Source organism: Gopherus evgoodei, unplaced genomic scaffold (genome assembly GCF_007399415.2).
Source record: "Gopherus evgoodei ecotype Sinaloan lineage unplaced genomic scaffold, rGopEvg1_v1.p scaffold_31_arrow_ctg1, whole genome shotgun sequence".
Taxonomy (NCBI): Eukaryota; Metazoa; Chordata; order Testudines; family Testudinidae; genus Gopherus; species Gopherus evgoodei.
Genome location: NW_022059983.1, coordinates 5,428,248 through 5,453,044, shown reverse-complemented (window position 1 = coordinate 5,453,044; position 24,797 = coordinate 5,428,248). Strand labels below are relative to the sequence as shown.

The 24,797-nt window shown below is 66.8% G+C and overlaps 2 protein-coding genes across 2 annotated transcripts; both read right to left on the bottom strand.

Annotated features, from left to right (window-relative positions):
* Positions 1–1,294: 1,294 nt before the first annotated feature.
* VSIG10L (V-set and immunoglobulin domain containing 10 like) lies at positions 1,295–11,531 on the bottom strand. Its single transcript, XM_030543265.1, has 11 exons — positions 11,471–11,531; positions 8,562–8,894; positions 7,805–8,068; positions 6,872–7,156; positions 6,234–6,488; positions 4,747–5,019; positions 4,324–4,611; positions 4,000–4,113; positions 3,261–3,322; positions 2,991–3,134; positions 1,295–2,804 (listed from the first exon to the last, which is right to left on the bottom strand). The coding sequence occupies exons 1-11, from the start codon at positions 11,529–11,531 to the stop codon at positions 2,658–2,660; spliced, it is 2,226 nt and encodes a 741-aa protein (XP_030399125.1). The 3' UTR covers positions 1,295–2,657.
* A 1,386-nt stretch (positions 11,532–12,917) lies between these two features.
* Positions 12,918–24,139, bottom strand: ETFB (electron transfer flavoprotein subunit beta). Its single transcript, XM_030543320.1, has 7 exons — positions 24,037–24,139; positions 22,868–23,023; positions 18,665–18,823; positions 17,031–17,093; positions 14,478–14,636; positions 13,424–13,605; positions 12,918–13,107 (listed from the first exon to the last, which is right to left on the bottom strand). The coding sequence occupies exons 1-6, from the start codon at positions 24,091–24,093 to the stop codon at positions 13,435–13,437; spliced, it is 765 nt and encodes a 254-aa protein (XP_030399180.1). The 5' UTR covers positions 24,094–24,139; the 3' UTR covers positions 12,918–13,107; positions 13,424–13,434.
* Positions 24,140–24,797: the final 658 nt, after the last annotated feature.

Sequence of the window (24,797 nt, the reverse complement as noted above, 5' to 3'; positions counted from 1 at the left end):
ACCTCAACGTTTGCAACACAAATGGGAAAAAAGGACAAAAAATCTATTGTAAAAAAAAAGTTTATTGCAAGAAACCACTAAAAAGCCACTTTGTCTTCCATTCCCACCGGGGGTCTGGGGCCATGGGGAGTGGGGCCTCCCATGCCCCCCAGATCCCCCTTGTGAGGGACTCGCCGGGGTCTCTCGGGTGAGTCACTCGATTTTCCTTTTCAAAACACCCTTTTGTTTAATTTGTGCCAACTCCATGGGGGGCGGGGCGGGGGGGCGACCAACGTGAAAAAAAAAAGATCATCAACACTAATTCACGAAACTCCTTTTTCCAATAAACTGCAAAAAAAGCAGCGACGCAGGCCTGGCGTTTGGTGTGGGGTGGGGCTGGGCTCCGAGCCTGTTTGCCAGCAGCTGGGGGTGGGTCACGTGCTGGTTCCCTGTTCGGTTCCTTCCCTCTGGGGCACCTGGCACTGGCCGCTGGCGGCAGACGGGATATGGGGCTGGATGGACCTTCGGTCTGACCCAGTCCAGCCATTCCGTGGGGAGGACGGATGGAGGGTGTGTGTGGAGATCAATGGTTGGGGAGTGAGTGGCTGGTTGGAGGGGACAACGCTGGATGGATAGGGGGGTGTGTATGGAGACTGAGGGGGGTGGGTGGCTGGTTGGAGGGGATGAGCAGGGAGGGAGGGGTGAGAGATGGTTGGGTGTGTGGGGGGTGGTTGGTTGGATGGGGCAGAGGCTGGCTGGTGAGGGAGGGGTGTGTATGGAGGTGGTTAGGGGGGTTGATTGGGGAAGAAGGATGGGGGAGGGGCTGGCTGGAGGGGGAAGAGATGGAGGGAGGAGGGGGAGGTGGACTGGTGGTGAGACAGGATGGATGGGGGAGTGGGTGGGTGGGGGCCGGAGGATGGCTGGTGGGGGAGGAGCTGGATGGTGGGTGGGATGGAGGGAGCCCCCCCACCCATGGCTCAGCTCTGGGGAGACTCGCGCAGGCATGACAGTAACTTACAGGACGTACCGGGGTACTGCCCGAGTCCTGAGGGGGCGTGGCCTCACCCAGAAGGGGCGTGGCCTCACCCAGAAGGGGCGGGGCCCCTCAAGATTAAAGGGCCTTGGAGCACCAACTGTGGCTGGGAGCCCCAGGGCCTTTAAATCACCCTGGGGCTCCCAGCTGCAGAGGGGGCTGGGAGCCCCCGGGACTCAGGGGCAAATTAAAGGGCCTGGGGGGAGGGAAGGGGGGTCTAGTGGTTAGAGCGGGGGTGGGGGCAGGAGCCAGGACTCCTGGGTTCCATCCCCAGCTCTGGGAAGGGGGTGGGGTCTAGTGTGGTGGGGGGGACGCCGAAGGGGGAGTCAGGACTCTTGGGTTCTAGTCTCGGTTGTTGGCACCTGTTTCTATGTGCACAGATACCGTATCCCACTCTTGCCCCACCCCATCTGGTGCCCCTCCATCCCGACCTGCAGCCCCCTGCCATCCCACCTCCTACTTAGGGTCTTCTCTTTTCCCTGGCCTGTCCTGGTTTGTTACCCTCCCTTCCGCCCCATGGATCAGCCAGCCTGGGGGCTGCCCCCCACCCATGCCTGGGGCCCCACACAGGCCAGCGCTGGGGCCATGATTCAAATCCATGGTCCAACAGTCTGGAGGGGGCAGGCTGTCCGTGTGGGGGGGGGTGCAGCAAGCTGGGGCCTGGGGGACCCTGGTGGGAGGGGCTGAGATGAGGGGGGTCAGCATGGGCTGCAGCCAGGAAAACACACAGCAGGACTCGTCCCCTCTCCAGGGGCAGCTTCCAGGCTCTCCCTGACCTTCAGATCATGGGGGAGGGAGTTCCACAGGTTAATCATGTTTAAAAGAAAATGTGCTCCAATGCCAAGTCTTTCCCTGTGGATTCAGGCTGGTCTAGGTATTCAGCAGACACCAGCCTCCGCCACAGGCAGCAGCGGGAGGGGTTGGATGACAAGAAAAGTTCCAAAAACACGTTATTAAAAATATAAATCGCTCTGTTATCACCTGTAGCAATGGCACCTTCTGCCAAAACACAGGCTGTGGATGGAGATGGATCGAAGGAAGGACGAATGTGGATGGATAGATGGATGGATGAAAGGAAGGATAGAGGGCTGTATATGGGGATATGTGGATGGGGATGGATGGAGAGAGGGAGGAAAGATGGATGGATGGAAAGATAGAGGGCTGTGTATGGGGATGGAGGGAGGAAGGATGGGATGGATGGAAAGATAGAGGGCTATGTATGGGGATGGATGGATGTGGACGGAGATGGATGGAAGGATTAATGGATGGAGGAATGGGTGGACCAAGAGGTGTGGATGGGGATGGGAGAGGCAGGCACAGACATATGTAACTCTCCCCCTCTCTCTCTCCAGAGATCTAATCAGAGCCATGTATAAACTGAGATAATTTGCAAAAACAGGAAGTCCCACCCTCTCCCCAAGTTCACTAAGAAAACAGGAAGTTCCACCCCCTCCTGGCCAGTCTCTTTCTCCCAGCAGAAGCATGTGGACCCATCCTAGTCCCATAGTCAGTTCTGGGGAGGTTGGGGGGCTAGCACAGGACCACGGGACACTCAGGGCGGGAGGGGGGCCCACGGAGCCTCGTCCTATGCAGGCTCAGTCCATTCTATCGATGCCTCCCGGACGCCTGGGTTCATTGCTGGCACTCAGTCCCCTGTAAGGCTCTCCCGGACGCCTGGCTCCCACGCTGGCTCTCCCATGCCAGTCATACACGTGTGGCGCTGCGCGCTGTCCTGGGGCCCTGCGAACTGGCCAGAGATGGGAGCCCAGGGCCCCTGCCATCTCCAGGGCGCCTGGGCTGGGAAGAGGAGGGCGAATGAGAGATGTAGCCAGGGGGCAGGGTAGGGGTTCTCCCCTGGCAGTCAGGGCTCTGGGGAGCAGCAGGGGGTGCCGTGCTGCAAAGGGGGGGCAGCAGGGTGCTGGGGGGGATGGGCGAGGGTTGAGCAGAGGGCACCATGCTGCAGGGGGAGGGCACTTACCCAGGCTGCAGGGGGGCCGTGGATGCGCAGATGCTCCTCGTAGCTGATGGAGGACAGGTCGCCATCCCCCCAGGAGCAGCGCGAAGATGCCCGGGAGGGTGGGGCCGGGGGCTCGACGGGGTCGGACTCTCTCCCGTTTGGGAACTGGAACAGAGCGACACGTCATCAGCGTCCCGCTTCAGGATGGGGAAACTGAGGCATGGACCAGCCATCCGCAGCAGAACCCAGCGCTAGGCCCCGCCCCATCTGGCCCCGCCCCCTCGCACTCACCTGACGGGGAAGGTAATGCTGGCGGGTCCTGGGCGGGGTCAGGGGCATCTTCTCCCTCTTTCCTAGGATGGAGAAAAGGAGCCTGATTGGCTGGTGCCAGGAACACCCAATTCTCATTGGCTGATGGTAAGACCACTGATTGATTCCCTTGCTTCTCATAGGCTGGTGTCAGGGCACCCGCCCCCTCCTTCCCCAATTGAAACAGTGAATTCTGACGGGATGGTGCCCAAAGCCCCATGTCTCCCGCCCTCCCGAACTCCAATTGGATAATACCAGAGCCAGTGCAGTTGGATTGGTTAATGGCAGCATGATCCTTTGGCACTCACTGGCCAATGACAATGGCCCCTTCTTGATTGGGCAGTAGAAGGCCACTGAGCCCATCCTGGCATCTGATTGGCTGAGAACAGGAGACCAATTCCGACTTTTGGCTGTGATTGGACAACATCTCATTGACTCTGCCCCTTGCAACTAATTAGCCAACAAACAGTGACCCCCCCTTTGCATCTGATTGGCTAGAAACAGCTCAATGACCATCCCTGCATCTGATTGGTCAGCACATATTTTAGCAACCCCATCCCCACTTGCATTTGATTGGATAAGATCAGCCCTCCCTTCCATTGGCTGGGACCAGGGTAGCAATTCTACCCTTGCATCTGATTGGCCGAGAGCAGAGTATCCTGCCCCCAGACCTCCTTCCCGGGAAGCTCTGGGGGTGGGGGGACCCCGGCTTTGGACTCACCCCATCGCGCCCGGAGGAACCAGATCAGGAGCACGAGGAGGGCAAGGAGCAGGATCATGGCCAGGATCGAGCCCAACACGATGCCCGCGATGGCGCCGGGGCTCAGGGTAGAGGCTGCAAAGAGAGAAGGGGGACAGAAAGAACCCAGGAGTCTGGGCTCCCAGCTCCCCCTAACCACCAGACTCCCCCCTCCCCTTCCAGAGCTGGGGATAAAACCCAGGAGTCCGGGCTCCCAGCCCCTCTGCTCTAACCACTAGACCCCACTCTCCTCCCAGAGCTGGAAAGAGAACCCAGGAGTCCTGGCTCCCAGCCTCCCATACTCACTTGGCAAAAGCATCTGCGTGTGGCTGGGTTCCCCAGCCTGGGTTCCCAGCAGGGGCAGCAGCCGGAAGGAATAGGAGGTGTGGGGCTGGAGCCCCCCCACGGTGCTGGAGCGAGTGGCACCCCCTAGCGTCTGCAGCGTCTGCCACTCCCCAGCTGCTCGGCCCCCGGGGGGCCCCTGGAGCTGGATCAAGAACCCAGTGACCACGGAGCCCTCTGGCACTGCCCAGCTCAGCCGGGCCGAGCCGGGCTCCGAACCACGCACCAGGGTCCAGCCGGAGACAGACGGACCTGCAGGGAGGAGGGAGGGTTAGAGGGGCAGGGGAGATCTGTGGGGACAGGACTCCTGGGCTCCATCCGCAGCTCGGGGAAGGGAGTGGGGTCTAGTGGCGGGGGGGTTGGGAGCCAGGACTCCTGGGTTCTCACCCGTCAGCGTGAGGTTACTCTCCTGGGAGCCCAGCGGGTTCTGGCACCGCACCGAGTAGCCCCCCAGGTCCTGCGGGGCCGTGAAGTTGCTGATGGTGAGTCGGGCCCCGTCGGCGCTGACCCGGTACCGCCCGCCCGGACCCAGCGGCGCCCCGTCCCGGGCCCAGGCGATTTCCACAGGCCGGTAGGTGCCCCGGCACTCCAGATCCAGCAGGACAGTGTCCCCGGGGTCCAGGGAGGCCTGGAATGAGAGAGAGACCCCCGAGGGGGCTTCTGGGGGGGGGGAGGGGAGTTGGGGAGTTGATTTGGGTGGAGTTGCCAGCTGTTAACCCCACCCCATCGTCCAGGCCCTTCCCCCTTGGGGGTAGCCCCACCTGCAGAATCCTGGCCCCTTCCCCCGGAAACTAGCTCCTCCCATGGTATCCTGGCCCCTCCCCCTGGATACTAGCTCCTCCCATAGTGTCCTGGCCCGTCCCCCTGGATACTAGCTCCTCCCATGGTATCCTGGCCCCTCCCCCTTGGATACTAGCTCCTCCCATGGTATCCTGGCCCCTCCCCCTGGATACTAGCTCCTCCCATGGTATTCTGGCCCCTCCCCTTGGATACTAGCTCTTCCCATGGTATTCTGGCCCCTCCCCCTGGATACTAGCTCCTCCCATAGTGTCCTGGCCCTTCCCCCTGGGTACTAGCTCTTCCCATGGTATCCTGGCCCCTCCCCCTGGATACTAGCTCCTCCCATGGTATCCTGGCCCCTCCCCCAGATACTAGCTCCTCCCATAGTGTCCTGGCCTCTCCCCCTTGGTACTAGCTCTTTCCATGGTATCCTGGCCCCTCCCCCCAGATACTAGCTCTTCCCATGGTATCCTGACCCTTCCCCCCGGATTCTAGCTCTTCCCATGGTATCCTGGTCCCTCCCCCTGGATACTAGCTCCTCCCATAGTGTCCTGGCCCCTCCCCCTGGATACTAGCTTTTCCCATGGTATCCTGGCCCCTCCCCCTGGATACTAGCTCCTCCCATGGTATCCTGGCCCCTCCCCCTGGATACTAACTCCTCCCATGGTATCCTGGTCCCTCCCCCTGGATACTAGCTCTTCCCATGGTATCCTGGTCCCTCCCCCTGGATACTAGCTCCTCCCATAGTATGCTGGCCCCTCCCCCTGGATGCTGGCCCCATCCACAGTGTCCTGGTCCTGCCTCCACCAGCTGGACTTTAGCTCCACCCTCATACTCCAGGCCAAACCCACTGGATGCTAGCCCCGCCCACTCGATACATGCCCCACCCACTGGACATCAGGGCCTCTCTCCTGCATTCACTCCTCCTGTCCCGCCCATCTATTGGACATCAACTCTGCCGACATGGCCCACGCCCTGCCCACGTGGCAGGGACCCCCTGCCCCTCCCTAGAATTAGGGTCAGTGCCCAAGCCCAGTGCTGCCCCTGGTGGCCGAAGCCGGTACTGCACCCCGGCGCTGGGGCTGGGGTCTCACCGGGTGTCATGCTGCAGTTCCCCTCAGCAGCGAGGTGTCTCCCCAGGCAGGTGACCGGGGTACCACTGAGGGCGGGCTGGGGGGAGCTCAGGGTCTGCTCGAGGGTGGAACCGACCCCTTCCTCCGCACCCCCTGGCAACCCCTGCAGACTCAGGCTGGGAGCCGGGGAGCCCCCTGGCCACGAGCAGAGGAAGCGAAGGGCCGTGCCATTGGCCACCGAGTCCAGGGAGCAGAAGGGGGATCCAGGGGGGATCTCTGGAGGGGGGAGAGAAACAGATCAGCCCGTAGCCCCTCCCCCACGCCCGAGACTGCCAATCCTCTGCCCTGGGGCTGGCTGGGAACCCAGCGCCCCCTAGCAGGGAAAGCCCCATGCCCCATTCCCCACCCCCCTGAGCCAGCCAATCCCCTGCCCTGGAGCTGGCTGGGAACCCAGCGCCCTCTAGCGGGGAAAGCCCCATGCCCCATTACCCGCCCCCAAGCTAGCCAATCCCCTGCCTTGGGGCTGGCTGGGAACCCAGCACCCCCTAGCAGGGAAAGCCCTGTGCCCCATTCCCTGCCGCCCTGAGCCAGCCCGCCCCGACCCTGGGAACAGACATGAGCTGGCGCCCTCTAGAGAGGAAGGGCCCGGAGGCACCCACGGGTGACGGTGAGGATCAGGGTGGCGCGGAGCTGGCGCTGGGTTTGCGGGTTGCTGGCGAGGCAGGAGTACAGCCCGGCCTGGCTGAGCTGCACCCGGGGCAGCGTCAGGTCCGGCTGGGCCGGGACCAGGGGGTCGCTGGCGTCGGCCAGGCTCCAGTAGATCTGGGCAGGGGGGTCCGAGGGGGCCCGGCAGGCCAGCGTCACCGTGCTGTTCACCCGGACGTAGCGCCGGGGCTCTGGGTCCCCGTCCGATGAGAGGCTGATCGTGGGGGGCTCCGGCCCATCTGGGAAGGGAACCAGAACCGAGTCAGAACCGGGGGAGCGAGTCTGGTCTCCCCTGCTCCCCTCTTGGCCCAGGCAGCCAAGGTCGGCTCAGGGGGACCTCCCCCCCGCACGCTCCCAGAGGGGAGAGAACCCAGGAGTCCTGGCTCCCAGCACCCCACCTCTGCTCTATCCATTAGACCTCCCCCCCACACCCTCCCAGAGGGGAGAGAGCCCAGGAGTCCTGGCTCCCAACCCCTCCTACCTCTTCTCTATCCACTAGACCCCCCCCACCTCCCGCCCTCCCAGAGGGGAGAGAACCCAGGTGTCCTGGCTCCCAGCACCCCACCTCTGCTCTATCCACTAGACCTCCCCTCCACACCCTCCCAGAGGGGAGAGAACCCAGGTGTCCTGGCTCCCAGCACCCCACCTCTGCTCTATCCACTAGACCTCCCCTCCACACCCTCCCAGAGGGGAGAGAACCCAAGTGTCCTGGCTCCCAGCCCCCCACCGCCCCTGCTCTATCTACTAGACCTCCCCTCCACACCCTCGCAGAGGGGAGAGAACCCAGGTGTCCTGGCTCCCTGCCCCAGATGGGCCCAGGCCGCCCCCCTCCCCACATTTCTGGCCTGGCTCAGGCCCATCTACCCCGGTGTCCGGCCTGCACTCACAATAGACCCGTATGTGGGCGGTGCCGGCGCCGGTGCTGAATGGGTTGGACACGGTGCAGTTGTAGGTGCCGCTGTCGTTCCGGTCAGGCCGGCTGATCTGGAGGGTCCCAGCCGAGACCCGGTACCGGGTGTTCGGATCCAGGCGTTGCCCATTCCTGGTCCAGGTGACGGTGCCCCGCACGGGGGCGCAGGTGAGAGCCGCTGACCCGATGCCTTCGCTCACCGCCAGGGACGGGGGCGTCACAGAGACCTTCCCTACCAGCTCTGCAGGGGGGAAGCAGGCATGGGGAGAGAACCCAGGAGTCCTGACTCCAAACCCCTCCTGCCTCTTCTATATCCACTAGACCAACACCACCCTCCGCCCTCCCAGAGGGGAGAGAACCCAAATGTCCTGGCTCCCAGCCCCCTCCTCCCCTCCCCTGCTTTATCCACTAGACCTCCCTGCCCTCGGCCCTGCCAGAGGGGAGAGAACCAAGGAGTCCTGGGTCCCAGCCCCTCCCTCCTCTTCTCTATCCACTAGACCCCCCCCAACCCCCCCCTCCGCTCTCCCAGAGGGGAGAGAACCCAGGCGTCCTGGCTCCCAGCCCCCCACCTCTGCTCTATCCACTAGACCTCCCCCTCCACACCCTCCCAGAGGGGAGAGAACCCAGGTGTCCTGGCTCCCAGCTCCCCCTCCACCCCCCACTCCAACCACTAAACCCCACTCCTCTCCCAGGGCTCAGCATAGAACCCAGGCGTCAGGGCCGCCCCCACTTACCGTACACCTCCACCTGGACGTCCCCCCTCCACACCTGGCCCCCCAGTGGGAAGACCTCAACCGTGTAGGGGCCAGCATCCTGCAGGACCACGGGGGAGATGGTGAGCGCCCCCCCTTGGGGGTCCACGCTGAGCCGGTCCTGGTAGGCCGAGGCCACGGTCACCGAGCCGTTGGGACCCAGGCGTCCGTCTGCCAGCGCCGTCAGGTTCCTCTGCCACACAATTCTGGGGGGTGGCTGGGTCGGGGGGTAGGAGAGCGGGATTGAGAGGTCCCCCCCCAGCAGCACCGCCAGGGGGCCGAGGGGCAGCTGGAGGGGGAAGGGAAGCACAGGGCCTGGGGGGGGGCAGAGGGAGGCTGATTAGTTCTGGGCTCGGTTCCACCCCCCACTCCTAGCCAGGGGTCCCAGGGAGCCTTTGCCTTCCCCCGCCGCCTGCCCAAGGGGCTGGTCCAGACCCCTCACCCCCAACACAGAGACTGGATCCTCTCCTCTGTCAGTCACCCCCCACCCGCTGTAGCCGCCCAGACCGGCTAACTAGCCGCTCAGATCCCCACATATATCCCACCCCACCCCACAACCCCCACCCCACATGCGAGCGAGCTACAGGCAGCCAGTGGCAATGGAGGAATAGAACCCAGGAGTCCGGGCTCCCAGCTTCCCCTGCTCTAACCACTAGATCCCACTCCCCTCCCAGAGCCAGGCCTGATGGGTATTGGCAGAACACTGGGGGGGCAGGGGCAGAGCAGCTGGTGTAGCAGGGGGCTGCGGGTCGGGAGTGAGGGGCACCAGCAGGGCTCGGGGGAGCTCAGGGCTGGGCTGGAGGCTGCAGAATCCAGGTCAAGAACCGGCCGCCAGGGTCATCGCGACGAAAATGGCCCAGATTGAGCTCTGCCGATGCCCCTCACTCCTGACCCGCAGCCCCCTGATAGCCCAGCCCTGGGCTCCCCCCACCCCCCAGCTCTGCCGGTGCCCCTCACTCCTGAACCGCAGCCCCCTGCTAGCCCAGCCCTGGGCTTCCCCCACCCCCCAGCTCTGCTGGTGCCCCTCACTCCCGACCCGCAGCCCCCCGCTAGCCCAGCCCTGGGCTCCCCACCCCACCCCCCAGCTCTGCCAGTGCCCCTCACTCCCGACCCGCAGCCCCCTGCTAGCCCAGCCCTGGGCTCCCCTCACCCCCCAGCTCTGCCGGTGCCCCTCACTCCCGACCCGCAGCCACTGCTAGCCCAGCCCTGAGCTCCCCACCCCCAACCTGCAGCCCCTGCCAACTCAGCTCCGGCCTCCCCTGATCCCAGCTCTGCCGGTGCCCCTCACTCCCAACCCGCAGCCCCTGCTAGCCCAGCCCTGGGCTCCCTACAGCTCTGCCGGTGCCCCTCACTCCCGACCCACAGCCACCCGTCAGCCCAGCCCTGGGCTCCCCACCCCCCAGCTCTGCCGGTGCCCCTCACTCCCGACCCGCCGCCTGGTTCCTTCGCAGCCATTAGGCCCCTGTGCATTGGCCCTAGTGATTTGGTAATAGCCAAGGAGGGTGATTTCCTGCTGCTGAATCCCTCCTGTGCCTGGATTTAACACGGGATCCTCCTCTCCCGCCTCAACTCTAGTGAGCTGTGCCCGAGTGGCCTTATATGCAGCTGTTCCCCAGCTGCCCCACCTCAGAGGCAGCTGCAGCTCTGTGCCAGGGGAGCCGTCCCCATGTTATATGTGGCTGTTCCCCAGCTGCCCCGCCCTAGAGGCAGCTGCAGCTCTGTGCCAGGGGAGCCGTCCCCATGTTATATGCAGCTGTTCCCCAGCTGCCCCACCCCAGAGGCAGCTGCAGCTCTGTGCCCAGGGAGCTGTCCCCCATGTGGTGTTATATGCGGCTGTTCCCCAGGTGCCCCGCCCCAGAGGTGGCCGCATCTCCACACTGGATGAGCTGTCCCTACCATCCCCTGGAAGCAGCCCAGCCATTGCAGGCTGGCCATGGGCCGGGCCTGGGCCCAGAGGCTGCAGGGGGTGGGGGGGGTGGCGCAAGAGGCCCCGGCAGATGCGGGGTGTGTCTGAGCCCACCGGGCAGGGGGCGCTTGCAGCAACTCTGATTCATCGGGACCCTGGGGGGTCAAATGGGGCCTGCTGCTGTGGGAGGGGAGGGGGATTTAGTGGTTACAGTGGGGGGGGGGGTGGCTAGAAGCCTGGACTCCTGGGTTCTCTGGAGGGTGGGTCTAAGGGGGGGGGGCTGGGAACCAGGACTCCTGGGTTCTCTGGGGGAGGGGTCTACTGGGGGGGCGGAGCCAAGACTTCAGGGTTCTATGGGCCAGGGAAAGGGTGGGGGTGGGGGAGCTGGGAGCCAGGACTCCTAGGTTCTCTGGGGGGGGTCTAGTGAGGGGGAGAAGTCAGGACTCCTGGGTTCTCTGGGGGGCGGGGTCTACTTGGGGGGACGGAGCCAAGACTCCAGGGTTCTATGGGCCGGGGGAAGGGTGGGGGTGGGGGTGGGGGATAGGGAGCTAGGACTCCTGGGTTCTCTGGGGGGGGTCTAGTGAGGGGGGGAAGTCAGGACTCCTGGGTTCTCTGGGGGAGGGGTCTACTGGGGGGGCGGAGCCAAGACTCCAGGGTTCTATGGGCCGGGGGAAGGGTGTGGGTGGGGGATAGGGAGCTAGGACTCCTGGGTTCTCTGGGCTGGGGGAGGGGTAAGAGTCAGAAATCCTGGCTTCTCTCCCGAACCGTTTCCTCCCCCTGCCCCAACTCCGGGGGCACCGAACCCCTCGCCCCGTGGGGGGGGGGGTCAGTACGGGGCGGAGGGGGGGGCAGGTCCCCGGGTGCCCTGGAGGCTCCGGTGAATCTTCCCTGAGCGAGTCTGTCCCGGTGACTTTTTCGGGACCGCGCCCCCCCGCAGGTCCCGGGCCCCCCTGGACCCGCCCCCGGCAGGACCCCCCGGACTCACCCAGCAGTAGCAGCAGGAGCCGGGCGGCGCCGGCCCAGGTGTCCGGGCACCTGCCGGCCATGACAGGGCGGGGGGGGGGAGGAGCCGGGACACAAACACGGGGCGGGGGGGCGGCGGACAAAGGCTCAGTTCTCCCGGCGATGCGGGCGGGGAACCGGTTCAGCCGGTGGGGTGGGGAGAGGCTGCCTGGGTGGGGTCGGGACCTTTCTAGCAATAGCTCCGGGGGGGGGGGGGAAGCTGGTGTAATTAGCCACAAGCATCATCACTTCTGTGCTCCTCCACTGCCCACCCCCCCGCGCCCAAAACCAGCAGCACCTGAGCAAACTGTCCCCCTGCAGCGTTATATGCGGCTGCTCCAGCCCAGAGGTGGCTGCATCTGTGCATCAGCCAGGCCGGCCCCCTGCGGCAGGGCCCACCCCGAATGCACAGCAGGGGAAATTGGGGGGGAGATGTGTGACCAGCACTTCGGCTTGGAAGCAGATGGACTCCCAGACACCCTCCCCCACCCGCAGCAGGGGGCCCAGCTCAAGGGGCAATGGGGGCCGTTCGCACCCAAAACCTCCTCCCCCCTCCCTTGCCCTGCAAGGACACCCCCCGCATGCCAGCCCCTGCCTGCTGGGACACCCCAAACCCCCCTTTTCACAGCAGATTGGGGGGATCCTCCCCCCATCCTGGGCACTGATTTGATGAACCCATTTTGAAAGTCCCCACCCCCCAGGCTGGGCTGCAGCCAGCAGGGGCCCAGAGCCGGGATGGGGCACGGGGGGGGGGTGTGGGGGGGCGGCTGGAGGAGCCGAGACCCGTCTCCAGACGGATGGGCACTGACCTGGGCCAGCTGTGGCAGAGGATGGTGTGGGAACCAGGCTGTGCGGCCGGGGGCTCCTCTCTCCCTGCCCCCCAGGGCCTCTGCCCCACCAGCAGGATGAACATTCACAGCCTGGTCGGGCCGAACTCTGCAGACAGCCCAGGGGCATCCAGGGGCAGGGAGTTCCCCAGGGGAACAGCAGGCTCCGCCTCCTCAGCTTCTCCTCCACTGGGCCCCAGCTCATGGGGTGGGAGCCGGGGGAGGAGCTGCTTGGCCAAGCCCAGCGCGGATTGATCCCAGCACCAGTGAGAGGCCCCCGTCCGGCCGGGTCTCCCTGGGGGGCCCTGCAGCAGCTCCTGGGCATCATTCCTCCAGTAACACCCCCGACTGCCACCCCTAGGCCGCCATCCACCCCATCCCACTCCTACAATAAACCCCACCCCTACCATTCCCCCCATTATCTGCAGCCCCCTCCTCTTCCCCACTAAGCCCCCCCGTCTTCCCAAGCCACACCCAGCCTACAATAAACCCCACCCCCACATTGCCCATAATCCCAACCCCACCCTCAGCCCTGGGCAGCCCCCCAGAGCCAGGCCCCTCGCAGGCGCGGCTGGGACAGATGAAGGACAGACGGACAGCGACTCTCCAAAGACCCAGCGGGGTTTATGGGTCCCGAGCCCCAGGGCTGACGGAGCAGCGGCTCAGGGACAGCCAGCGGGGCCGGAAGGCAGCATGGTTACAATCATGGGGGGCAGTGCCAGGTCCCGGGGACCCCCAGGGGCACCGCCCATCACAGCAGCAGGAGAACTGGGCACAGCGGCTCCAGGAGGGGCTGGAAGAGAAACAAGCCACAGAGAGATCAGTGTGGGGCGGGGGGACTCCAGGGGTTGGGGGGGGGGCGTGTTAGCAGCCAGGATTCCTGGGTTCCCTCCCCAGCTCTGGGAGGGGAGTCCAGTTCTGGGAGGGGAGTGACTAGTGGTTACAGCAGAGCTGGGAGAGCAGGGGCTGGATATCAGGATTCCTGGGTTCGCTAGTGATTAGAGGCCAGGGGGGGCGGGGGAGAAGGGGAGAGAGCCTGGACTCCTGGGTTCTCTCCCCAGTACTGTCAGCATCTGCAAGGGGAGAGCTGGGGCAGGGGCCGCACTCACCAGCTGGGGGCTCAGATCAGGCCCCCCTCCTTCAGCTTGCCCACGAGGTCATCCACTGTCTCCACCTTGACGCCGGCCTGGCGCTGGGGCGGCTCTTCCACGCGCTCCACGGCCAGCCGGGAGGAGAGATCGACCCCCAGGTCCGACGGCTTCAGCACCTCAATCTTCTTCTTCTTGGCTTTCTGGGGATAGACCCAGGTGTGGAACCCAGGAGTCCAGGCTCCCACCCCCCTCCAGAGCTGGGACAGAACCAGAAGTCCTGGCTCCCAGCCCCCGCTGCTCTAACCACTAGACCCCACTCCCTCTGAGAGCTGGGACAGAACCCAGGAGTCCCATCAGGGTGCGCGGCTGCCAGGCACATGGCCTGAGGGGATACACCAGGGGACAGCGGCCTCCTGCCTCGGCCTCTCTCCTCCCCCACCTACGCTGGCAGCACCCAGTGCGCTGGGGAAGAGAAAACTTCAGCCGAGGAGCCTGGTCCTGGTATCGGAGGGAAACCGGCGTGTTACGGCCGGCAACGTGCAGTGGGGTCAGAGAGTGGCAGATCTCAACCCTGCCCAGTGTGAGAGAGTGTCGGACTGACATTGGGCCTTTAGCTTCTCTTTTCTCTGCCCTTTGATGGCGACCAAGCACGGACCATCCAGCTTGCAGGGGTCAGTTGCCTCTGAGCTTTCCCTAAAACAGGGCACTCAGGAAACCTCTGGCGAAGGCTGGCACGTGTCCTGTCCGCACCGAGGGTGGTGCTGGCTGGGTGATGAACTTACACTGGTCAGGCGGCCGCCCGGGGCCGGCGGGTACAGCTGTGGGGTGCCAGGCCGGGGCCTTTCCCTGGGTGCATTCCCGCAGCCTGGCTGGGTGTGGGGCGCCACCTGCTGGCGGCCGAGTGATGCCAGCGCCCGGAGGGGTTTGTGGTGAGACAGCCCAGGCGGAGAGGGAAAGGGGGCTCAGCCGTACCCTACTGCCAGGTTGCACCCCGGGGAAGGGTCCCCACCCCCGAGGTGGCTGTGTCTCTGAGCCGGGGGAGGGGTCCCAGTATAAGCAGCCCCCCCCTCACCATGATGTTGGGCAGGGTGGCGTAACGGGGCTCGTTGAGCCGCAGGTCGGCCGTCACCACGGCCGGCAGCCTGAGCCGGATGCTCTCCAGGCCCCCGTCGACCTCCCGCTCCACCATCAGCTGCTCCCCCTCCAGCGCCAGCGCGGAGGCGAAGGTCCCCTGCAGGGCACGGGGGGGAGGTGGGGTTAGCAGCCATCACCCAGTACCCCCCCCCCCGTCCAGGAGCCTTCGCCCCCAGCCCCTAGAACCCTACACTGCGGGGATCCGCCCCCTCCCCCAGCACCTCAGAACCCCCCCGCTGCCAGGATCCAACTCCCCCCCCCCCCCGGCCAGGATACTACCCTCCCCCTTGTGGCTCCCACAACCCCCGCTGCCTGGATCCAACCCCCCCCACCAGGATACTATCCCCAACCCCCACAGCTCCCACAACCCCCTGCTGCTGGGATCCTCCTCCCCACACACAGCTCGCAGAGCCTCTCACTGCTGGGATTCTCCCCCCCCCCACGGCTCCCACAGCCCCCCGCTGCCTGGATCCAACCCCCCCATTGCAGCTCCCAGACCCCACCCCCACTGCCAGGATCTGACCCCCCACACACAGCTCCCAGAGCTCCCGTGCTGCCAGGATCCAACCCCCCGGCCACAGCTACCAGAGCCCCCCGCTGCTGGGATCCCCCTCACCCCACGGCTCCCAGAACCCACCACCAGAACCCACCACTCCCAGGATCCAACCCCCCCACACCCCCACAGCTCCCAGAGACCCTTGCTGCTGGGATCCTCCCCCACACAGGTCTCAGAGCCCCCCACTGCTGGGATCCTCCCCCCTCCCACCCCCACAGCTCTCAGAACCCCCCTGCTGCCAAGATCCAACCCCCCACCCCCGGCCAGGATACTACCCTCCCCCTCGTGGCTCCCACAACCCCCACTGCCTGGATCCAACCCCCCCCACCAGGATACTAACCCCCTGTTGCTGGGATCCTCCTCCCCACACACAGCTTCCAGATCCTCTCACTGCTGGGATTCTTCCCCCCCCACGGCGCCCACAGCCCCCCGCTGCCTGGATCCAAACCCCCCCCCCCATTGCAGTTCCCAGACCCCACCCCCACTGCCAGGATCTGACCCCCCACACACAGCTCCCAGAGCTCCCGCGCTGCCAGGATCCAACCCCCCGGCCACAGCTACCAGAGCCCCCCCGCTGCTGGGATCCCCCTCACCCCACGGCTCCCAGAACCCACCACTCCCGGGATCCAACCCCCCCATGCCCCCGCAGCTCCCAGAGACCCTTGCTGCTGGGATCCTCCCCCCTCCCCCTCTGCAGCTCTCAGAACCCCCCTGCTGCCAGGATCTGACACCCCCCCCCAGCTCCCAGAGACCCCTGCTGCTGGGATCCGACCCCCCGCCGCAGAGCCCAGAATCCACCACTCTCAGCCCCCCCCCACAGCAGCTCCTAGTGCCCCCTGCTGCTAGGATCTGACACCCCCCCCAGCTCCCAGAGCCCCCTGCTGCTGGGATCCTCCCCCCCCTGCAGCTCTCAGGACCCCCTGCTGCCAGGATCTGACACCCACCCCCAGCTCCCAGAGACCCCTGCTGCTGGGATCCTCCCCCCACCGCAGCTCCAGAATCCACCACTCTCAGCCCCCCCACCAGCAGCTCCTAGAGCCCCCTGTTGCCAGGATCTGACACCCCCGCCCCAGCTCCCAGAGCCCCTCCCCATGCTGGAATTTCCCGCTCCCACAGCTCCCCATTGCTGGGATTCCCTCCCCCCCCCCCGCACACAGCTCCGAGACCCGCCCCACTGCCAGGATCTGACCCCCCCCACAGCTTCCAGACCCCCCCCCCACCAGGATCCTACCCCCAACCCCAGCAGCTCCCAGAGCCCCCTGCTGCTGTGATCCTCCCCCACACACACAGCTCCCAGAGCCTCTCCCTGCTGGGATTCTCCCCCCCCCCACGACTCCCACAGCCCCCCGCTGCTGGGATCCTCCCCCCACACACAGCTCCCAGAACCCACCACTCCCAGGATCCACCCCCGCAGCTTTCAGACCCCCCCCAGCCCCCACTACCAAGATACCACCCCCGCTGCAGCTACCAGAGCCCCCTGCTGCTGTGATCCTCCCACCTCGCCCTCCACAGCTCTCAGAACCCCCCTGCTGCCAGGATCTGACACCCCCCCCCAGCTCCCAGAGCCCCCTGCTGCTGGGATTTCCACACACCCCCCCGTGGCTCCCAGAGCCCCCCGCTGCTGGGATCCTCCCCGCTCGCCCCCCACAGCTCTCAGGACCCCCTGCTGCCAGGATCTGACACCCCCCCCAGCTCCCAGAGACCCCTGCTGCTGGGATCTGCAGCTCCAGAATCCGCCACTCTCAGCCCCCCCACAGCAGCGCCTAGAGCCCCCTGCTGCCAGGATCTGACACCACCGCTCCTCCCCAGCAGCTCCCAGAACCCACCATTGCCAGGATCCAACCCCCTGCCCCTCCCCAGGCTGGGATCCTCCTCCCGCCCCACAGCTTCCAGAACCCCCTGCTGCCAGGACCCCCCCGCCAGGGGGGCAGCCACCTGGGGCCAGTCCAGCAGTGCTGCAGTCATCTGCCCCGTCTGGTTGCAGTCGTCGTCGATGGCCTGGGAAGGAGAAAACGAGTCACACCCTGGACGGGCCCTTCCCATCACTTGCCGCAGGGAGCAGTGTCACGAGCCGGGATGGCACAGCAGGCGGGAGGAGGCAGGATACTGGGGTAAATGGGCCTGTGGGGCAGGGCGGGGAGGAGTGGGGGGCAGGGAGGAGCCAGGATACCTGGGTAGATGGGCCCATGGGACAGATGAAGGAGGAGGCAGGATACTGGAGTAGATGAGCCCATGGGGGTGAGCAGGGAGGGGTGGGGGGCAGGGTGAAGGCAGGATACCAGGGTAGATGGGCAAATGAGGCAGAGCAGGGAGGGGTGGGAGGCAGGGAAAAGGCAGGATACCTGGGTAGATGGGCCCTAGGGACAGATGGGGGAGGAGGCAGGACACCTGGGTAGATGGGCCTGTGGCGCAGAGCAGGGAGGGGTGGGGGGCAGGGAGGAGGCAGGATATCGGGGTAGATGGGCCCGTGGGGCTGAATGGGGAGGGGTGGGGAGCGGGGAGGAGGTGGGATATCTGGGTAGATGGCCCCATGGGCCGGAGTGGGGAGGGGTGGAGGGCAGGGAAGAGGTGGGATATCAGGGTAGATGGGCCCGTGGGGCTGAATGGGGAGGGGTGGGGAGCGGGGAGGAGGCAGGATACCTGGGTAGATGGGCCCGTGGGCCAGAGTGGGGAGGGGTGGGGGGCAGGATACCTGGATAGATGGGCCCGTGGGGCTGAGCGGGGAGGAGTGGGGGGCAGGGAGGAGGTGGGATACGGGAGTAGATAGGCCCATGGGGCAGAGTGGGGAGGAGTGGGGGGGGATACTGGAGTAGATGGGCCCATGGGGCTGAGCGGGGAGGGATGGGAAGCAGGGAGGAGGTGGGATACGGGAGTAGATAGGCCAATGGGCCAGAGTGGGGAGGAGTAGGGGGCGGGATACCGGAGCAGATGGGCCCATGGGGCTGAGCGGGGAGGGGAGGAGGTGGAATACCGGAGCAGATGGGCCCGTGGGGCTGAGCGGGGAGGGGTGGGGAGGAGGTGGGATACCCGGGTAAATGGGCCTGTGGGGCAGAGCGGGGAGGAGTGGGGGGCAGGGAGGAGGTGAGATACCGGAGTAGAAAGGCCTGTGGGGCAGAGCGGGGAGGACTAGGGAGCGGGATACCGGAGCAGATGGGCCCGTGGGGCTGAGCAGGGAGGGGTGGGGAGGAGGTGGGATACCTGGATAAATGGGCCTGTGGGGAGGAGTGGGGGGCAGGGAGGAGGTGGGATACCGGAGCAGATGGGCCCATAGGGCTGAGTGGGGAGGGGTGGGGAGGAGGTGGGATACCCAGGTAAATGGGCCTGTGGGGCAGAGCGGGGAGGACTAGGGGGCGGGATACCGGAGCAGATGGGCCCGTGGGGCTGAGCAGGGAGGGGTGGGGAGGAGGTGGGATACCTGGATAAATGGGCCTGTGGGGAGGAGTGGGGGGCAGGGAGGAGGTGGGATACCGGAGCAGATGGGCCCATAGGGCTGAGTGGGGAGGGGTGGGGAGGAGGTGGGATACCCAGGTAAATGGGCCTGTGGGGCAGAGCGGGGGAGGGGAACTCACCTGCTTGCCCAGCAGCACCAGGCTGACCCCCTCCTTCTTGGCCAGCACTGCCAGGATCTTGGCCACCTGGAAGGGGCCGAGACTGTCGTACTGGGGGGCTGGGATCTCTACGTGGAGCCCCCGGTCAGCCCCCATGGCCAGCGCGGTCCGGATGGTCTCCTGCAGGGGGCGGAGTTCGAATTCAGGGGCAAACTGGGCAGGAAACACCCAACACACGCTCCCCCAGATGTGTCCCCGAGCCCAGGGCTGTCTCCCCAGGGTCCGCCCAGCCAGAGGGGGCAGGTCAGCGGCTCTCCCTCTGCAAATGGGACTGGGGACTGAGGCCTGGGGGGGGGATACGTCAGGAGGAGCAGTGGGGGGGACTGGTACCTGGAATGAGGTGGGGGCACAGTACCTGGCACCGGGGGGGAGGGGGGTGTCAGGAGGAGCAGGGGTTGGGGACTGGTATCCGGAATGGGCCGGGGGTCAGGAAACACGGGGGAGGGCATAGTACCTGGCACCAGGGGATGGGGGGGCTGTAGGAAGGCAGAGGAGTCTATATGAGCCGGGGGGGGGGGGGCAGGCTGTCAGAGGAGGGGGGACTGGTACCTGGCACTGGGGGACTGTAGGAGGGCGGGGGGTATATACAAGCTTGGGGAGGCAGTGCCTGGCACAGGGAGAGGGGTCTGTAGGAGCGGGGCGGGGTCAGGAGGCTTGGGGGGCGGTACCTGGCACTGGGGGGTTTGGGGGAGGTGATGAGGGCTGTAGGCAGTGGGGTGTCAGGGGGAGCCGGGGGGGGATGTTGCCGGAGAGGGGGAGGACAGTACTGGCACCGGGGGGGAGGGGGCTGTAGGAGCGGGGGGGGGGGTCAGGAGGTTTGGGGGGGCGGTACCTGGCACTGGGGGGTTTGGGGGAGGTGATGAGGGCTGTAGGGAGGCAGTGGGGTGTCAGGGGGAGCCGGGGGGGGATGTTGCCGGAGAGGGGGAGGACAGTACTGGCACCGGGGGGGGGGGGCTGTAGGAGCACGGGGGGGGGCGATGTGAGGAAGTGGGCCAGTTCTTACTGGGGGCTGTGAATGCTGAGTGAGGGGGGTTGGCCTGGGAGGAGGATCTGCACTGGGGAGGGGAGACCTGAGCAGGTAACTGAGACCCCAGGGAGGGGGGGGGGGGCAGGGGACCCCTCTGCCTGGGAAGCTGAACCAAGGGGGGGGGAGGAGACGCTGGGGAGTGAGAGGGGTTTCAGGAGCTGGCTGGGGATGGAGGGAAGCCCAGACAGGGCTCTGACCCCCCCAATGGGGCTGTGGGGCTCCTGGGACCCCAAGATGGACCTAACTGGGGAGGGTCCTGTTCCGGGCTGTGTTCCTGTCGTCTGAATAAACCTGCAGCTTTACTGGCTGGCTGAGAGTCCCGGTGAATCGCAGGAAGTGGGGGTGCAGGGCCCTGTGTCCCCCCACACTCCGTGACAGGTGGTACCTGGCAGGTGGGCTCTGTAGGAGTGGGGTGGCGGTACCTGGCCGGGGGGAAGTATCTGTTGGAGCAGGGGGGCAGTAGGAGGGCAGGGGGTCTACAGGGAGTGGTACATGGCGGGGGGTGTGTGTAGGAGGGCGGGGGGTGTACCTGGAAAGAGGGGTCTATGGGGGGCTGTGGGAGGGTGGGGAGGTCTGGGGAGTATCTGGTGAGGGTGTCTATGGGGGGTACCTGGCGGAGGGGTCTATGGGGGGTACCTGGTGGAGGGATCTATGGGGCGGCTGCAGGAGGGCAGGGAGATCTGGAGGGGGTACCTGGCAGATGGGTCTGGGGGTTACCTGGTGGAGGGTCTATGAGGGGTCTATGGGGGGTACCTGGCGGAGGGGTCTATGGGGGGGCTGTAGGAGGGCGGGGGTTCTATGGGGGGCTACAGGAGGGCGGGGAGGTCTGGAGGGGGTACCTGGCAGAGGGGTCTGGGGGGTACCTGGTGGCGGGGTCTATGGGGGGGCTGTAGGAGGGCGGGGGGGTCTATGGGGGGTACCTGGTGGGGGGGTCTATGGGGGGCTGTGGGAGGGCAAGGGGTCTGTAGGACCGGTATATGGTGGGGGGGACTATAGGAGGATGGGGGTTCTGTGGGGGGTACCTGGCGGGGAGGGTCTGTAGGAGGGCGGAGATCTGTGGGGGGGCAGGGGGTCTATGAGGGATACCTGGCGGAGGGCTCTATGGGGGGGCTATAGGAGGGCAGGGGGTTTTGGGGGGGTACCTGGCATGTGGGTGTATGGGGGGGCTGTAGGAGGGCGGGGGGCCTATGGGGGATACCTGGCGGAGGGGTCTATGGAAGGGCTGTAGGAGGGCAAGGGGTCTGTAGGGGTGTTACATGGTGGGGTGGGCTACAGAAGGATGGGGGTTCTGTGGGGGTACCTGGCAGGGAGTCTGTAGGAGGGCGGGGGTTTACAGGGTTGGTACCTGGCAGGGAGGGGCTGTAGGAGGGCAGGGGGGCTATGGGAGGTACCTGGCGGAGGGGTCTCTGGAGGGGCTATAGGAGGGCAGGGGGTTTATGGGGGTACCTGGCGGGGGGGTCTATGGGAGGACTGTAGGAAGGCGGGGAAGTCTGGGGGGGTACCTGGTGGGGGGGTTCTATGGGGGGAGTACATGGCGGAGGGATCTATGGGGGGACTGTAGGAGGGGGGGTGGGTCTATGGGGGGTGGTACCTGGCAGGGAGAGTCTGTAGGAGGGCGGGGAATCTATGAGGGGGTACCTGGTGGGGGGACGGTATGGGGGGCTGTAGGAGGGCGGGGGGTCTATGAGGGGTACCTGGCAGAGGGAGTCTAGGGGGACTGTAGGAGGGCAGGGAGGTGTGATGAGGTACCCGGTGGGGGGCCTATGGGGGGACTGTAGGAGGACAGGGGGTCTATGGGGGGTACCCGGCGGAGGAGTCTATGGGGGGCTGTAGGAGGGTGGGGAGGTCTGAGGGGTACCTGGCACAGGGGGTCTATGGGGGGCTGTAGGAGGGCGGGGGGGTCTATGGGGGGCTTGCACAGGGCAGGGGGGTCTATGGGGGGTACCTGGCAGGGGGGTCTATGGGGGGCTGTAGGAGGGCAGGGGGTCTATGGGGGGCTGCAGCACAGCGGGGGGGTCTATGGGGGGCTGCAGCACGGCGGGGGGGTCTATGGGGGTACCTGGAGAGGGGGCCAAGGGGGGCTGTAGGAGGGCAGGGGGTCTATGGGGGGTACCTGGTGGGGGGGGTCTATGAGGGGCTGCAGCAGGGCGGGGGGGTCTATGTGGGGTACCTGGCGGGGGTCTATGGGGGGGTTGTAGGAGGGCAGGGGGTCTATGGGGGGTACCTGGCGGGGGGTCTATGGGGGGCTGGAGGAGGGCGGGGGGTCTGGAGGGTATCTGGCAGGGGGTCTATGGGGGGTACCTAGCAGGGGGGTCTATGGGGGGCTGCAGCAGGGCGGGGGGGTCTGTAGGGGGTACCTGGCGGGGGGGTCTATGGGAGGTACCTGGCGGGGGGGTCTATGGGGGGGCTGTAGGAGGGCAGGGGGTCTATGTGGGATACCTGGCGGGGGGTCTATGGGGGGGTTGTAGGAGGGCAGGGGGTCTATGGGAGGTACCTGGCAGGGGGTCTATGGGGGGGCTGTAGGAGGGCAGGGGGTCTATGGGGGGCTGCAGCAAGGCGGGGGGGTCTATGGGGGGTACCTGGCGGGGGGGTCTATGGGGGGGTTGTAGGAGGGCAGGGGGTCTATGGGGAGTAATTGGCGGGGGATCTATGGGGGGCTGTAGAAGGGCAGGGGGTCTATGGGGGGTACCTGGCGGGGGGTCTATGGGGGGGTTGTAGGAGGGCAGGGGGTCTATGGGGAGGCTGTAGAAGGGCAGGGGGTCTATGGGGGGTACCTGGCGGGGGGTCTATGGGGGGGCTCTCGGAGGGCAGGGGGTCTATGGGGGGCTGCAGCAGGGCGGGGGGGTCTATGGGGGGTACCTAGCAGGGGGGTCTATGGGGGGGCTGCAGCAGGGCGGGGGGGGTCTATGGGGGGTACCTAGCAGGGGGGTCTATGGGGGGCTGCAGCAGGGCGGGGGGGTCTATAGGGGGTACCTGGCGGGGGGGTCTATAGGGGGCTGCAGCAGGGCGGGGGGGTCTATGGGGGGTACCTAGCAGGGGGGTCTATGGGGGGCTGCAGCAGGGCGGGGGGTCTATAGGGGGTACCTGGCGGGGGGGTCTATAGGGGGTACCTGGCGGGGGGGGTCTATAGGGGGTACCTGGCACTGCTGCGGCCCGCAGCTGACCACCACGATCTCCTGCAGCAGCCGCCGCTCCCGCAGCCGCACCGCCTCCTCCAGCGCGATCTCGCAGAAGGGGTTCATGGAGTGTTTCACCCCGTCCGTCACCACCCCGCCGCCCGGCCGCACCCGCACCTGGGGGGCAGAGCGTCACCGCGGGACCCAGGCGTCCGGGCGCCCCCCGGGACAGGGACCCAGGCGTCCGAGTGCCTCCCCGCCCCCGCGGGACAGGGACCCAGGCGTCCGAGTGCCTCCCCGCCCCCGCGGGACAGGGACCCAGGCGTCGGAGTGCCCCCCCGCCCCCGCGGGACAGGGACCCAGGCGTCCGGGCGCCCCCCGGGACAGGGACCCAGGCGTCCGAGTGGCTCCCCGCCCCCGCGGGACAGGGACCCAGGCGTCCGGGCGCCTCCCCGCCCCCCCCGGGACAGGGACCCAGGCGTCCGAGTGTCCCCCCGCCCCCGCGGGACAGGGACTCAGGCGTCCGAGTGCCCCCCCCGCCCCCGCGGGACAGGGACCAAGGCGTCCGGGCGCCTTCCCGCCCCCCCGGGAGAGGAACCCAGGAGTCCGAGTGCCCCCCCGGGACAGGGACCCAGGCGTCCGAGTGCCTCCCCGCCCCCGCGGGACAGGGACCCAGGCGTCCGAGTGCCCCCGCCCCCGCGGGACAGGGACCCAGGCGTCCGAGTGTCTCCCCCTCCCCCCCGGGACAGGGACCCAGGCGTCCGAGTGTCTCCCCCTCCCCCCCGGGACAGGGACCCAGGCGTCCGGGCGCCTCCCCGCCCCCCCGGGACAGGGACCCAGGCGTCCGAGTGCCCCCGCGGGACAGGGACCCAGGCGTCCGAGTGCCCCCTCCCCCCGGAACAGGGACCCAGGCGTCCGGGCGCCTCCCCGCCCCTCCGGAACAGGGACCCAGGCGTCCGGGCGCCTCCCCGCCCCCCCGGGACAGGGACCCAGGCGTCCGGGCGCCTCCCCGCCCCCCCGGGACAGGGACCCAGGCGTCCGAGTGCCCCCGCGGGACAGGGACCCAGGCGTCCGAGTGCCCCCCCGCGGGACAGGGACCCAGGCGTCCGAGTGCCCCCGCGGGTCAGGGACCCAGGCGTCCGAGTGCCCCCCCCCCGGGACAGGGACCCAGGCGTCCGGGCCCCGCCCACCTTCACGGCATAGTCTATGACCCGCTTCACCCCAACCAGCGCCCGCAACGCCGCCATCGCCCCGCTCCGCGCCTGGCCGCGCCCCCATTCGGGCTCGGAGCCAATCAGAGCGCGGGGTCCGGCCGCGGGGCGGGGCTGCAGCCTGCAACCAATAGGCTGAGGCGTGGAACCCTCCGGCGCCGCTCAGAGGCGTGACCGCAGTCTCGGCCAATGGGGAAGCGGCATATGGGGCGTTCAGCCAGTCGCAACCAGGCCGCGCGGTTGTCCAATCAGAAGAGAGATAATCCAATCAGCGCTATCAGTGGTAGATGCCCCGAAGCCGACCAATCAAAACGTGCAACGAGTTCGTGAAACGGCCAATCATGGAGGCCAGACCGGGCTTTAAACGTCTGTCCAAGCACGATGGGGGTGGTACCTCTCCCGGAACCAATCACCGTGCCCGATGGGCGGGCTTCAACACGCTGGCCAATCGGCGCGCAGCATGGGCCCCTGCAGCTCCAGGGCCACGGGATGAGCGGGCTGGGCCACGTGACGCAGGCGCCAGCTGGCAGTCACGAGGGGCGGGTCTCTGCCGTCCCCGTGAAGATTGACAGGGCCCGGGCCCTAGAGCCCCGCCCCCTCAGGAGGGAACCCAGGCGTCCGGGCTGTTAGTTACACACCGCTGCCCCCCCCACCCTCCCCTGGCGGGGCCTCAGCCCTGGGCCATCGATCCCCGCGCGCTGTTCTATGCGGCGGTTCCCCAGCGGCCCCGCCCCAGAGGT